Raw genomic sequence first — 15,192 nt, 5'->3', positions numbered from 1 at the left:
CCTTGATTTCCGTTTCCTCCAAGTCTCTCAAATGAGCATCTTCCTCCTCTGAAAAAAAATGATCATTTTTTTGAAGTTGCCCCTGGATATTGGCAGTTGAGTGCCCATTGACTCAGCTTTTTTTAGAGCAAAACATGCCAAAATGCAGTATGAGTCCTCATGTGAAGCTAGGGCTGTGGGTAAGTTACTACAACTTTAACCCTTCAAATAAACGTTTGTAGTAAAGAAGACGTGTGCTGAATCTGACTTCGTGTGCAACAATGGCCAGTGTGTTCCCAGCCGATGGAAGTGTGATGGAGATCCTGACTGTGAAGATGGTTCAGATGAAAGCCCAGAACAGTGCCGTGAGTGTAACTTGCTTTGGCCTTGAACTTTCCCAGGTTGTTCGGTGTCTAACATTTCTAAGTATTGCTTAATCTACTACTTGGTATTCATTTTTCTTTGCCTGCCTTAGAGTTTAGGTCAACTGACTCCAAGGGCAGTCAAATCATTACCAGTTTATCAGCCTCCTTTAAAGAATGTTCTCTCTGGTCCAACAAGACTGACATTCTCTTGGGTAGCTTCACTATTGAATACTTAACTTAAAACTGAAGTCAGCAGATTCAATCAAGAACTCCTTGACTAGGTGCATAGATTTCAAATGTTTGATTATAATGACTCTGAGCAGATGGTACTCTGGTCCTGGAAGCTAAGTCAAGAAGTGAGGGTTCCCTATGGGCCAAGCACAAGCTTTTAGAAGTACAGCTTATCATACTATTAAAAAGCTATTACTGAAGAGGTAAGGTAGCTAGTAATTGGGTGATATGGTGACTTCTGACACACATGTAACCTAAAGTTACTAAAATGGAGATCTTACAGCTTGTTCTTAAATAAGACAAACTTCATAGGTATGCAATTGTATACCTGTGTCCTTAGGAAAAAGTCTATGAGACCGTAAAGAATGATGGTTGGGATCACATAAATTGAGATCACATGAATGTCAAGGCGAAGAAAGTCTTAGAGTTTGAGTCAGTAGAGGCCTGCACTGGTAGAAGCACTGAAAAAAGACTAACATGAACACAATTTAGGTCTAAAATGTGATTATGAAAGAAAATGAAATAGGAAGATAAGGGTGTTACTTTCAATTTTCTAGATAAGAAGTGAGGAGGGTAATATTGGTCAAGGCAAGTGAGTTCAAGGCCTGTGAGCTAAGGACAGGTTGTATAAAGATTCAGCCTCAAGTTTTAGTGGAGGATGACCTGGTCAAGTCAAGCATTAGGGCATGCTTCTACTTTGCAAGATATCAATCGAAAGGAGGTTGTGAAGGAGGCCCGTAAAGGAATCTAGGCAATAGAAGATTTCATAGGTGTTTGACCATCTGACTTTTCATGTATTTGAGATTAGATGACAATATCTGGGTGTGCCCACTTGATATTCAACAGATAAATAGTGGTCTAGGAGCAGGCGAGTCAATAAACTTCACTATGCCAAGTAAAACAAAAGCCAGAACTGAGCACGCCATGGGACCTTGAAGGAGTGACGTGGTCAAGGCTGTCAGGTACACTGCCAGGTAGCATAGGTTGGCAAAACTTCTATGGAATGGAGCTGATGAAAGAGCTCCCCAGGCTTCAACCAGTTAGTAGAATTTCACCAGTGTGCCAGGCTACTGAGTCACAGGTATTAGCGCTTCCAGGCAGCACAGGAGCAGCAGCTTTGCATTGATCAGTTTTGAGGCTCTTTTGAGACTGTATATCATCAACAGATATGAGAACATGCCGCATAAATGAAATCAGCTGTGGCGCCCATTCTACTCAGTGTATCCCAGTGTCCTGGAGATGTGATGGTGAAAATGATTGTGACAGTGGAGAAGATGAAGAAAACTGTGGTAAGAAGATCAGTGTTGAGTGACGTAACCCAAAGACCCTTTTCCTAAAGGAAGGGTGGGCAGGGGAAACTAAACTAAGCCTGAAGACGCACTGACATTGACTCACTTTTCAGTGACTTCACTATCTGCTCAATTACTTGTCCTTCATAACTGCCCTAAAACCCTAAAAGACATTCACGTGGCAATTGACCATCGCTTGGTGTTTCTTTTAGGCAAATAGAAATAAGAAGGTAAGTCATTCAAGGCACTTATATGTAGAAGTAGCTTAGGGAAGCAACAAATGTGTGGGCTTTTGTTTCTATTGTGACAGTAATTCATGTGCCTTTTGCACTTTGGCATAATAAAATTAGAAGGTGAGTAGGGTTGGCAAATACATTCATAGGTCTAAATTTGATTGGGTTATTGGAATAAATTGTTTGAGTATTATACAAGCATTTCTTTGCCCATAAACTAGATTCTGGCATAACTTTCCCAGAAAAGAAAAAAAAAAAAAAAAAGACACAGAAGCATGAATTAACATCTTGCCTCAGATACCCAAAGAAAAGTCTACCCAACTGGTGATACCTTTGTCTCCTGTTGCAGTTCCTGTTTCTGAAAGCTAACTCTGCTTCCTATTCTTTCATGTTTCTGGTCTTGGAGAATCTTTAATAAAGTGCTGCATGTTGAAGGTGAGGGCCTGGGAAAATCACTAGGTTGAACAAACAGTGCTTTGAATGTTCTTTCACGCTACTGCCCTGTTTCTAGGGTCTCTAAAACCTACAGCTCCCAAGTCTGACAAGCATGGGCCTCCTGGTATGGTAGTAGTCAAGCTCAGGGCACTTACAGTTGAAACACCAGTCTTGTGTGTAGAAGTCGCCTCCTGAGGTCAATACCACTGCACCTAGTCCAATGAGTTTTAGTGTTCAATCCTAGAATTGAGTTTTCTGTATCGGTAAGCCCTGGTGCTGCCAGGTGTTTCCCTTATAAATCTAGACTTTGCTTCCCAAGAGAGTCGTGGTCTCTATTGTAATTGCCATCAAACTGTAACCTTGAAACGTTTGGCAGGAATTTAAGTCAAAGTACCAATTGGCTAATAGGACTAGCTTATCATTGTCAGCATACCTGATTGTTAAATGGTGATTATAGCCCTGGCAGTGACTTTTTCAAAATGGAAAGTGTTTAAGACTTGTTATTCCTGATCCTTATTTAAGGGACCAAAAAGAGGAACCATGTATGGTGGTATGTGGTTCACCTCTTTTGGGGATAAAGTCATAACGCTTATTGTGAGTATTACATTGCATGATATTCTCAACTAGTGATAAGATCTGACAAGCAGTATGTGGATTCAAGGACAGCTCAATCTCTGCCTTCCAAATTGAAATCCCTTGTTACAGTTTGTTATTTATCATGGCCACTTTTAGAGCCAATTGTGGTTCTCATCTCCAATTAATTTCCAGTCTTCAACTATTTTCTTGGTCCTTTATTTCTGTTCTTCTTATTTATAGTGTGCCTTCATTTTTTGTACAATGAGACTGTGTGCTTGATTTAACTCCATTGTCGCCTTTAAGTTGGGCTAGTAAGTTAGGATTAATGAATAAAGATCAATGTATTAGATTTTGGGACAAGAATCTTGAAAGGACCAATCTTGATGCATTTTCAATGGGGCATCCTCTCTCTTAATAGGCAATATAACATGTAGTCCCAATGAGTTCACCTGCTCCAGTGGCCGCTGCATCTCCAGGAACTTTGTATGCAATGGCCAGGATGACTGCAGCGATGGCAGTGATGAGCTGGACTGTGCCCCGCCAACCTGTGGCGCCCATGAGTTCCAGTGCAGCACCTCCTCCTGCATCCCCATCAGCTGGGTATGCGACGATGATGCAGACTGTTCTGACCAATCTGATGAGTCCCTGGAGCAGTGTGGCCGCCAGCCAGTTATACACACCAAGTGTCCAGCCAGCGAAATCCAGTGCGGCTCTGGCGAGTGCATCCATAAGAAGTGGCGATGTGATGGGGACCCTGACTGCAGGGACGGCAGTGATGAGGTCAACTGTCGTAAGTAGCTTTCTTGCATGGCACGTTCAGTTCTCTTCCCTGTATCAACTGGGACAATTTGCTGGCTTCATTCCATGGTGTTTCCTCCCTTTGTAGCCTCTCGAACTTGCCGACCTGACCAATTTGAATGTGAGGATGGCAGCTGCATCCATGGCAGCAGGCAGTGTAATGGTATCCGAGACTGTGTCGATGGTTCCGATGAAGTCAACTGCAAAAATGGTAAGGGTTTCTTCTTTGTTGCTTAAGCAGTGGGTTGCTCTGACCAGATCCACTCATGGAATCTCTCTTCTTTGTTTCTCTTTGTAGTCAATCAGTGCTTGGGCCCTGGAAAATTCAGGTGCAGAAGTGGAGAATGCATAGATATCAGCAAAGTGTGTAACCAGGAGCAGGACTGCAGGGACTGGAGTGATGAGCCCCTGAAAGAGTGTCGTAAGTGTACTTGTTGCTCAAGTACAGACCCTGAAAGTTTGATACAATCCAGCATAGGTAACACTGTGTGGACCCCCCATGATGGCTAGTTAAACTTTTGAATGTACTGAAGTTCAATTGTAGACTTCAGAGTGAAACTTTATGACTTAAAAGCCCAGGTAGGACAAACTAGTTTATAGTTTTTGTTTTTGTTTTTCGTTTTTTCTTTTTTGTTTTGAGATGGAGTTCCACTCTTGTTGCCCAGGCTGGAGTGCAATGATGCAGTCTCAGCTCACTGCAGCCTCTGCCTCCCAGATTCAAGCAGTTCTCCTGCCTCAGCCTCCCGAGTAGCTGGGACTACAGGCACCCACCACTACGCCCGGCTAATTTTTTGTTTTTTTGTTTTTTGTATTTTTAGTAGAAACGGGGTTTCACCATGTTGGCCAGGCTGGTCTGGAACTCCTGACCTCGTGATCCACCTGCCTCGGCCTTCCAAAGTGCTGGGATTACAGGCATGAGCCACCGTGCCTGGCTCAAACTAGTTTATAGTTTAACCTCCTTAAAGATAACTGATCATCAATAGAGAAACTTGACTAAATCCTTGACCAACTGGTAACTTGCCAAGGAGATAGATAATCCACCCTGAAATATGTATCTATAAAATAAATGATTAGGTCTTAGACAAATCATGGGTTTGACCAGGCCAACTAGATAAATTATCACAACTAGCCTGTGTTTTAAATGTGAAAGACAGATATTAATTGAAAATAAGTTGTCAAGTGACTGCTACATTTTTCTTCCAGATATAAATGAATGCTTGGTAAATAATGGTGGATGTTCCCATATCTGCAAAGACCTAGTTATAGGCTACGAGTGTGACTGTGCAGCTGGGTTTGAACTGATAGATAGGAAAACCTGTGGAGGTGAGTCTAAGAAGAAAACCCGGACACTGCGGGTGATGGGAAAGGATAGTATGTATCTAGTAAGGTATAGGAGCAGCAAGACTAATTCTGATTTCTCTCCTAGATATTGATGAATGCCAAAATCCAGGAATCTGCAGTCAAATTTGCATCAACTTAAAAGGCGGTTACAAGTGTGAATGTAGTCGTGGCTATCAAATGGATCTTGCTACTGGCGTGTGCAAGGCAGTAGGTAAATGAACTTGGACTGGTGTGGCTATTATACCTTTATGAGTAAGTGCCTCTAAAAGGTACAGCCAGTGACTACAATGGTCAAACTAAGCATGAAATCGTACTTGAGAACAATGCTGCTAACCTCATAATACAGCAGTATAGGTTAAATAGCAGATCTCTCCCCCAGACATCTACTTTGGTCATTCCTTTTGCATGTGATACCGTGAATACCTACCAGGTTTGCATGCTGTTTCCAAAACTTGAGTGCAACTCAAATAAGTGACTTATTCATCACCCACCCTGTTGAAGGCTGTAACCCCAGGACTGCCTTCCTAAACCGTAGGAAGCACTTGCAGATCCCAGGGGCAGGAAGTCCAGAACAGATACTACTGAGGGATTCCACAATACCTTTATTTTCTAAGTGCTCCTCTGCTGGGAGGAGGTGGTTTAGAAAGACCTTGCCTTCTTAAAGCAAAACTAAGTAACCCTGACTTCCCTCTTGCAGGCAAAGAGCCAAGTCTGATCTTCACGAATCGAAGAGACATCAGGAAGATTGGCTTAGAGAGGAAAGAATATATCCAACTAGTTGAACAGCTAAGAAACACTGTGGCTCTCGATGCTGACATTGCTGCTCAGAAACTCTTCTGGGCCGATCTAAGCCAAAAGGCTATCTTCAGGTAACTTTCATTTCCATTTGTGTTGTCTTGACATAAGTCATTGTCACTTGGGAAGTGATCTGTGGGGTAGTTTGGAGGAGTTTTTTTTGTGTCTAGCCCCATCTAGCATCTAATTATCTGGGGACATTAAATCTAACGCTAATTATTTATTGTTATCAGTTCCTAATTAGAAACTAACAATTGTCTAGGAAGTAAAAGATGACATCTTTCCTATTTTTTATATTTTCTCCCTTTTCTCTACAGTTAATTGAGAACTGTTCATTGTTGCTACAAATAGAAATGGTAGTACAGCCATTTCTTAATGGGAACTATAGAAACTCAGACGATGGATACTGAAACAAATAGCTTCACTTAGAAATTTGTTGTTCTTGTATATAGAATACATACCAGCAACTAGATAATCTACAGCATTATTAATTTAGCATCAGTAAGCAGCATGGTTAAATAATGTGAGTGATGAGCTGTGATGTTAACTAGATTTCTTTCTGAACAAAGCCATTGACCATTTTGCAAGCAAAAAGTCTGTTCTCCAAGCTCTAATTGTGTCAAACTCAAATTTCTTGTGACCTATTCTGTTTCAGTGCCTCAATTGATGACAAGGTTGGTAGACATGTTAAAATGATCGACAATGTCTATAATCCTGCAGCCATTGCTGTTGATTGGGTGTACAAGACCATCTACTGGACTGACGCGGCTTCTAAGACTATTTCAGTAGCTACCCTAGATGGAACCAAGAGGAAGTTCCTGTTTAACTCTGACTTGCGAGAGCCTGCCTCCATAGCTGTGGACCCACTGTCTGGGTTTGTAGTCTGTTTTCCATCACATAGCCTTTTGGAATGGTATCTGTGTAGGTCAGGAGCTTTCTCATACCTGAATTAGTACTAAAATCTCAAGCTTTATCAGCCTTCCACAACAAAGAATTAGAATTCTAATTCAAGATACCAGTTTTGCCCCAGTTGAGTGACCCTGGGATGGCCTTAACTATATGACAGGTCCTCCTGTCTGACTCTCGTGTGACTGATTGTTGGTTGACATTAATGAATTAACATTCCTGATTTGATATGTATACCAAAAGCTGTATCTGAACCCTTTTGCCCCCCCAGTTTCTACGCAAGTGATTTTTTAATTTTTGACTGAATACTTTGCTGGGCTAGCTCTGGATGATCAAACCTAAATGACAGCCCGAATTGTGAGGATTTGGGTAACCACGCTGCATCTAAGTGTGCAAGTTGTCTGAAAGTCCAGCAGAAATAAACAGACCTTTCTAGAAACATTTCACTAAGGGGGTTCCGCAAATTGCCACTAAGTAACATAGAAGAGCAGCTTAGGAAGTTGACTAAGGCTGTAGTCATCACAACTGGCCCCCATGCAGCCTCATTAGAACTCTGCCCGCCAACCCCTGCTATGAAATTTGAAAGATGTTCGTCTTTCACTCCTCTGAAAGAACTGACCTTTTAAAAAGGAAACATAACCTTGTGACTTTGGGCTGAAATTTAAATGTCAGACAAACATAGATTATTATAGTTAATAATGAGCTTGTAGATTCTTAATATTCAACTTTATTTACCTAGAACACAATTAGACCCTTAAGTGTTACTGTTTGTCACTAGAGAATCTCTTGAGTTTTCTGCTCAAATTTTAAATTTTTGTTTCAAGCTACAACTTTATTCCTTCTAAACCACTGAGTCTTATTTCTCATTTAATTCTTCACAGCTTTGTTTACTGGTCAGACTGGGGTGAACCAGCTAAAATAGAAAAAGCAGGAATGAATGGATTCGATAGACGTCCACTGGTGACAGTGGATATCCAGTGGCCTAACGGAATTACACTAGGTATGTATGTTCTTCCTTCTCGACCACCCACTCGACGATCTTCATAGTGTTTCTATTTATCTCCATGGTGAATTCTGGACTAGCAGATGACTCTACTGTTTCCGCCTAAATTGTAGCAGGAATTTTCAATGGGAGTAACTGAACAACACAAGTAAAATGGTGGATTAGCAAATTACACGTTCCATAATTACTGGCCTGTTGTCCAGCTGGGCCTAAGATGTGACACAAATTCAGTGAACGTTGGGTCTTGGGTGCACTCATACTAAATATTCTGGGCATGAGTGCCTTAGCATTTCGTGAATTGCAGCGTTTTAACAGTTTTCTTCTGGCTTTTTGGAGGAGAACAACAAAATGGTAGCCTCTTTTGATGTTTTCTGTAATGTGAGTAACATTTTTTAAGTCATTTACTTTGAGAATCTCAGGTACCCTGTTAGTCCCCAAAAATGAATGTGGATACAGACTGCATGCTGCTTTGCAAGGTTTGTGTGACCCTGTTAAGAAATCCTGCTGGGGAAAGAACCATGAAAGTAGAATATTAATTCAGTAGATATTTTAAATGGGAGCCAGAGTAGTGGCTTGTCATGTAACGACAATTCTTTTCCTACCTAGACCTTATAAAAAGCCGCCTCTATTGGCTTGATTCTAAGTTGCACATGTTATCCAGCGTGGACTTGAATGGCCAAGATCGTAGGATAGTACTGGAGTCTCTGGAGTTCCTAGCTCATCCTCTTGCACTAACAATATTTGAGGTAAGATGTGTCTCACATCAAAGTGTGTACCTTTGAGCTACTATATCACTTTGAAGAGAAATAGCAGACATAGCGGGAGGAGGGAAGAGCAGCTGAACATGGCTTGAGAAACTGCTTTCACTTAAAACCGTGCACAAATTAGACACTAATTCCCAGAAGCACTTCAAACCTAAACTTGATTCTTCTACACTTTTATAGTGTCCCAGCTCAGCATTCACTAAACATAGTCCATTAAATGAGAAGTAAATGATGATGACCTTAGAAATGGACTTGTGTGAATCCTGGATCTACATGCTAATTGCGGGGTTCTGTTTTAGGATCGTGTCTACTGGATAGATGGGGAAAATGAAGCCGTCTATGGTGCCAATAAATTCACTGGATCAGAGCTAGCCACGCTCGTCAACAACCTGAATGATGCCCAAGACATCATTGTCTATCATGAACTTGTGCAGCCATCAGGTACCGTGGAGAAGCACAGTCCTTAATAACTACTTTAAGGGAAGCAGCAAGACACAGAACCTGCTGGATGGCAGCAGCTCTTGGCAACTCAGCTTTCTTTAAAAGGGAACTTTTGCCCTCCCGTACCCTACCTTAAACATTTCTCACATTATTTTTTTATTTCTGCTGCCTTAGAGAAATGGCTTCTGAACTTCAGCTCCTAGCTTTCCTCCCAAGCCTGAGTGTGAGAGCTTTTATTTCTGTTTCATCCATGTCCCCTTGGCCTTTGCCCCTCTTGCCAAAACTATTGCAGTAGCCTCCAAAGTAGCTTTTGTACTACAAGCTTTCTCTACTGTTAGTTTGCTAGGATTTTTGCAATGAAGTACCACAAACTGCCTTAAACAACAAATTTATTGTCTCGAAATTTATTGTCTCAAATTTCCGGAGGCCAGAAGTCTGAAATCAAGGTGCCAGGAGGGTTGGTGCCTCTTGAGGGCTGTGAGGGAAGGGTCTGTTCCAGGCCTCTTCTTGGTCTGTTGACGGTGCTCTTCCCCCGGTGTCTCTTCACATCATCTTCCCTCTGTATATGCTTGTGTCCAGCTTTTTTTTTTTTTTTTTTTTTTTTGGAGACCGAGTCTTGCTCTGTCACTCAGGCTGGAGTGCAGTGGCACAATCTCGGCTCACTGCAGCCTCAGCCTCCCAAGTAGCTGGGATTACAGGAGTGAGCCACAACGCCCAGCTAAACTTTGTATTTTTAGTAGAGATGGGGTTTCACCATGTTGGCCAGACTGGTCTCGAACTCCTAACCCAAAATAATCTGCCTGCCTCAGCCTCCCAAAGTGCTGGAATCACAGGCGTGAGCTGTAATACCAGTCATATTGGATTCAGACCTTCCCTAAGGCTGAGTTTCCTTCCACTTTGTTGGAGCAAGTCAAGAGAAAACCGGGAGAACATGCCTAGTCTCCTTTCTCTGAGCCTTCACGCTAAACCTTGGGCCAATAGTGAGAGCCAGTCCTGGTCCCTCACCGCCCTTCCCCACCACCTCTTTTGGCATCTATCTGTCTCTTAAAGGCATAACTTTTACAGTCTGTCTCCAAGAGGTCCCTTATCTGGTGTCCTTAGAGCATGCTGCCTGTACCTTTATACTTATTCTTCCTTGATATTGCTGTCACTTCAAGGATTGGCAGAGTAGAAAGTTTAAGCTCTTGGGGGCAAAGACTCAGGTCTTCAACATGTAGAACAAGGCTTTATATATACTAGGCACCGGAATAACCATTTTAATGGTATTTTTTTTTTTCCTGACTAGGTAAAAATTGGTGTGAAGAAGACATGGAGAATGGAGGATGTGAATACCTGTGCCTGCCAGCACCACAGTTTAATGATCATTCTCCAAAATATACCTGTTCCTGTCCCAGTGGGTACAATCTAGAGGAAAATGGCCGAGACTGCCAAAGTAAGGCATTTTGTGTTTCAACCACAAGTGGAATCTACAACAAGCAATATAATAAGACAAAAGCTTGGATTTTTAAGAATTCTGTTTTAGCTAATTCTTTGAATAGATTTGAGAAGATATCTGCGATTGTCGTATGCCGGGTTATCATGTCATTTCTTGAGAACTAACTTTAACCCATTTCAACATTAAATGAGTTTATAGGAGACTAAAGTGTCAACGTACCTTATACTAATTTGTACCAATTAGTCCCTTAACAGCACTGAGCTAGCCAACTTGCAGGTAATTAAACGAGGCCTTAACATTTTTCCTCAAAAGAAGGGGGACAGAAATTATGCTTAAGGAAGGCCATGGTTACAGAAACCTCATTGCCTCAGTGGGTGACGCTACCCTAAAATAACACTCAAGCTGAATTTGCATTTCGTCTTCTGTTCTTTTGATTAAGTGGCAAATTAAGCTCATTTGTGTGATTAAGGAGCTTATATGGTGAGGCTGATGAGGTTTTTAGTAGCGTAATTCATGGTCAGGCAGGGATTAGCTCAGTTTACCAAGAAATTAGTTGCAAGACAGTCTGGTATGCCTGGTATACCAGAGCATCTTGAGAACATTTTCTGTAGTTTCCAGGAAGATGGGATATTGTTTAGAGGGATAAAATATGGTTGTCCATCATTTTGAATTGTCAAATTCCAAACACCGACTGTTCTTCCCGAAGTTTCATGTATCTCTTTTTGGCATGAAGATTGCTATTTCAATTTCGACACATCAGCTGTACAACTTAGTTCAGTAGTGGTTTGTCTATTTCACCTGGTTTTAAAATAACCTTGTGCATGGCTTGTCTGGACAAAACAGCTAGCCATTCTGGAACCTTGGCATTAACCGGGTTCTTGGTTTTTATAATTCAGGTACTGCAACTACTGTGACTTACAGTGAGACAAAAGATACGAACACAACAGAAATGTCACCAACTAGTGGACTAGTTCCGAGAGGTATTGAGTTCAGTACTGCAAACTGTTAATCTCAACTAACAGCACACTCTTTGTATCTATAGCTTAAATAATTAATGCAGCCTTTAACTACTATTTCTGCCCCAATTGGTAACCTATATTTAAACACCAAAGACTTAAAACTTGCGTATCTTCTCCTGACTGATCTTTAAGGTTTCCAGTAGAGACCTGTCAGTGAAATGGCTACTACAGCATGTGACTCAAATACCTGTAGGCCAGAGTTGTTCCTGGTGTTCAATTGTGGTAGATACTGAACATCAGTAATACTTGTAGGCCAGAGTTGTTCCTGGTGTTCAACTGTGGTAGATACTGAACATCAGTATTGGATGCAAAGGTTTTGGCTCCTTACCTATCTCATGGGAAATTTCTAAGTCTGAATACAGATCCTTCCAAACTGATTCCTTTTATTCCTCTGTAGGGATCAATGTGACCACAGCAGTATCAGAGGTCAGTGTTCCCCCAAAAGGGACTTCTGCCGCGTGGGCCATTCTTCCTCTCTGTAAGTAGATTTCCTACAAGTCTGGGTTCAAGAACTTCTTAGATACCAGATGAAGATTTTTTGTTCATCTGGAGCTACCCCTTTCATGGCCCTTTATGCTGTCTAGCATTTATGACACTGAATTACATTCACTTTCTCCCCCACATAATACACTAAATTAAGGCCCAGATCTTTCTCTTCAGTTGTGCCTTTGGCACAGTAACTGGCATGATAAATGTTCAACAGTTAATGCTTTCTACTTCCGCACTGTTAGCCTGGCTTATCTCCTTTTATAATAAGTCTCTTTAACTAGTGTACTGTTCTGTTCCCCCTTTGAAATGTGTGTAATGCTTCATACAGAGGAGATGCACAAATGCTTAAATGCTAAGAGTTACAGGACTTGTTGAGGGTAACTTAAAAGCAATTAAGAATTTTCAAACCTATGGAAAATGACCTCCAAAACTGTTACGAGACATGCAAATTATAAGGACTTTGCTATAAAAGCCTTTGTCCCAAATTAATAGATTCCAAGCTTAGGTAACACACCAGGACCACCTGAATAGCTCTCCAGAACCTTCTGCAATTTTAATTTGGTGAGCCTAAGGTGGGACCGAGGACCCTGCCCTTGCCTGGGTGGATGTGGCTAGTCCAGCTCCAGTGCATAGAACTACCTCTGGGCTGAACTTGTTTCAAGCTCCTGGCGCATGTGTATTCCAACTTCTAGTTATCCTAGCTCCATAAAACATGGCATTTTTACTAATGTCAATTATTATGGATTCCTGAACATTATTGCCTTTCTTGTATGTTCCAATACTAGACTTAGCTCACTTAGCGACCCTCTGATTTTTTTCAGTGCTCTTAGTGATGGCAGCAGTAGGTGGCTACTTGATGTGGCGGAATTGGCAACACAAGAACATGAAAAGCATGAACTTTGACAATCCTGTGTACTTGAAAACCACTGAAGAGGACCTCTCCATAGACATTGGTAGACACAGTGCTTCTGTTGGACACACGTACCCAGCAGTAAGTCAGCTTTGTGTCTTTATACACCATGGCTTGAAGTGAGACTTTTCAGAAAGGAGACCTGGGCGAGAGAGAGAGAGCCATTGGGATGATGGAGTTACCGAACACTTCATCTGCTACCTGGATATTAGACAGTGTAGCCTATTAGAACATAAGTCAGTCAGTTGATCAGCATCTAACCCTCACCAACTGGCAAGTGGGTCAACTGGGAAAGGTTACCACTATATTAAGGTATTTTTGGTTATAGAAATGACCTGTAAATACTAGCATGATCCAAGTAACTCATTACTGAACTATTAAATCCATTGCCTACTAGATATTTGAAAGTAAATTAGCATATCATACATAGGGGAGTTGGCTTAAAGTCAGTGTATTGAGTAAGATTCACTTAGCCAAAATTATGATATGCTTTGCTTTAAAAAGTATCCCACCACACTTAGTTTAGCTAGCTTTTCTTCAGATGAAACCCAAGTGGAGTATTTGGCCTTCACGTAGGAAGCAGGCTGAATAAAACAAGTATTGATCGCTCCCCTCTCAAACTCTGGTGAAACATGGAACGGTGGTCAATTCTTGACACACATATAGCTTTTCACATTTTTCCCCAAGATTTATGATCATTAAGTAGAAAAGACAGAATCAGTCACACTATCTTATCTCACTACCAAGCAGGTATAGTTGAATTCAAGTTAAATGCATGTATGATACAACTCAGTACTCTTTTGTATCTGACTTTTCTTCTGAGCTCTCTGAGTGTTTGAATGACCAACTCAAAAGCAAGGTCCATTTTAAAGACTAGAATTGCCATCAGTGAGTGATCACCAAGCTCATTCCATACTTCTTCTTTTCCACAGATATCAGTTGTAAGCACAGATGATGATCTAGCTTGACTTCTGTGACAAGTCTTGACCTTTGAGGTCTAAACAAATAATACCCCCGTCGGAATGGTAACCGAGCCAGCAGCTGAAGTCTCTTTCTTCCTCTCGGCTGGAAGAACATCAAGATACCTTTGCGTGGATTAAGCTTGTATACTTGACCATTTTTATATTACTTTTGTAAATATTCTTGTCCACATTCTACTTCAGCTTTGGATGTGGTTACCAAGTATCTGTAACCCTTGAATTTCTAGACAGTATTGCCACCTCTGGCCAAATATGCACTTTCCCTAGAAAGCCATATTCCAGCAATGAAACTTGTGCTATAGTGTATACCACCTGTACATACATTGTATAGGCCATCTGTAAATATCCCAGAGAACAATCACTATTCTTAAGCACTTTGAAAATATTTCTATGTAAATTATTGTAAACTTTTTCAATGGTTGGGACAATGGCAATAGGATAAAACGGGTTACTAAGATGAAATTGCCAAAAAAATTTATAAACTAATTTTGTACGTATGAATGAAATCTTTGACCTCAATGGAGGTTTGCAAAGACTGTGTGTTCAAACTACTGTACAGTTTTTTTCAAGTGCTAAAAATTAAACCAAGCAGCTTAACCATGGTTTGTGCCTGTTCCTCTAGGATGAACTCTTAGCCTGAGTAGTATCAAGTGTTCTAACTAAATGTGTAAGCTATAGTTCTTGATGTTGTATAACTAAGCCTATAATTGGGTTGGTTTCTCTTACACCCAAGTACAGTTTAAAAATGAAGTACTGTTTAACATTTGCTCCCGAAATATTTCTTACTGTGTAAAAGAAGCTAGCTTAGTCTGTACCTAGAATTCCTCCTGGTTAGAGGAGTTTCTTTTTCATTAACTTGTTTCCTGATCGAGAAACACATGCTAAGATGTCTATGAATTCTGCTTCTTTCTTTATAGTTAAGTCTCTGTTTTCCATGTTCTGTCATTTATATAGGTCAAGGACAAGTGCCTTCTAAGGCATGGATAAGGGCTTTCTTCTTATAAAAGTCTAGACTGTCTTACTGTGAAGATGGCCAGGGAGGATAGCAAGCAATGGCATTCTTGAACAATCTAAGGCAGGGTTCTCAGTGTGGTCCCAGGAACAGAAGCATCTGCATCACCTGGGAATGTGTTAGAAATGCAAGTTCCCAGCCCCATCCCAGACCTACTGAATCAGAAACTCTGGGGGCGAGGGCTGAAACCT

General features: G+C 41.2%; 1 protein-coding gene across 7 annotated transcripts in view; it reads left to right on the top strand.

Annotated features, from left to right (window-relative positions):
* The window catches only part of VLDLR (very low density lipoprotein receptor), a 32,376-nt gene extending 17,490 nt beyond the window's left edge, over positions 1-14,886 (top strand). For 3 of the 7 annotated variants that reach the window (XM_032138312.2, XM_058431695.1, XM_058431696.1), the window contains exons 3-19: positions 222-344; positions 1,742-1,864; positions 3,527-3,898; positions 3,995-4,117; positions 4,205-4,327; positions 5,110-5,229; positions 5,333-5,458; positions 5,945-6,116; positions 6,698-6,916; positions 7,830-7,948; positions 8,558-8,697; positions 9,015-9,156; positions 10,442-10,588; positions 11,488-11,571; positions 12,008-12,088; positions 12,921-13,090; positions 13,942-14,886. In XM_032138312.2, the coding sequence (XP_031994203.1) occupies positions 222-344; positions 1,742-1,864; positions 3,527-3,898; positions 3,995-4,117; positions 4,205-4,327; positions 5,110-5,229; positions 5,333-5,458; positions 5,945-6,116; positions 6,698-6,916; positions 7,830-7,948; positions 8,558-8,697; positions 9,015-9,156; positions 10,442-10,588; positions 11,488-11,571; positions 12,008-12,088; positions 12,921-13,090; positions 13,942-13,977 (2,420 nt within the window). In that variant the 3' untranslated portion in view covers positions 13,978-14,886. The remainder of the gene's footprint in view (positions 1-221; positions 345-1,741; positions 1,865-3,526; positions 3,899-3,994; positions 4,118-4,204; positions 4,328-5,109; positions 5,230-5,332; positions 5,459-5,944; positions 6,117-6,697; positions 6,917-7,829; positions 7,949-8,557; positions 8,698-9,014; positions 9,157-10,441; positions 10,589-11,487; positions 11,572-12,007; positions 12,089-12,920; positions 13,091-13,941) is intronic. The other 4 variants (XM_032138313.2, XM_058431697.1, XM_058431699.1 and 1 more) reach the window with 3 other exon arrangements.
* The last annotated feature ends 306 nt before the right edge of the window (positions 14,887-15,192 follow it).

The sequence above is a fragment of the Hylobates moloch genome, unplaced genomic scaffold, assembly GCF_009828535.3.
Source record: "Hylobates moloch isolate HMO894 unplaced genomic scaffold, HMol_V3 SCAFFOLD_19, whole genome shotgun sequence".
NCBI classification, from domain to species: domain Eukaryota; kingdom Metazoa; phylum Chordata; class Mammalia; order Primates; family Hylobatidae; genus Hylobates; species Hylobates moloch.
Note: the sequence above shows the minus strand (reverse complement) of the source record. Positions and strands in the feature narration are given on the sequence as shown.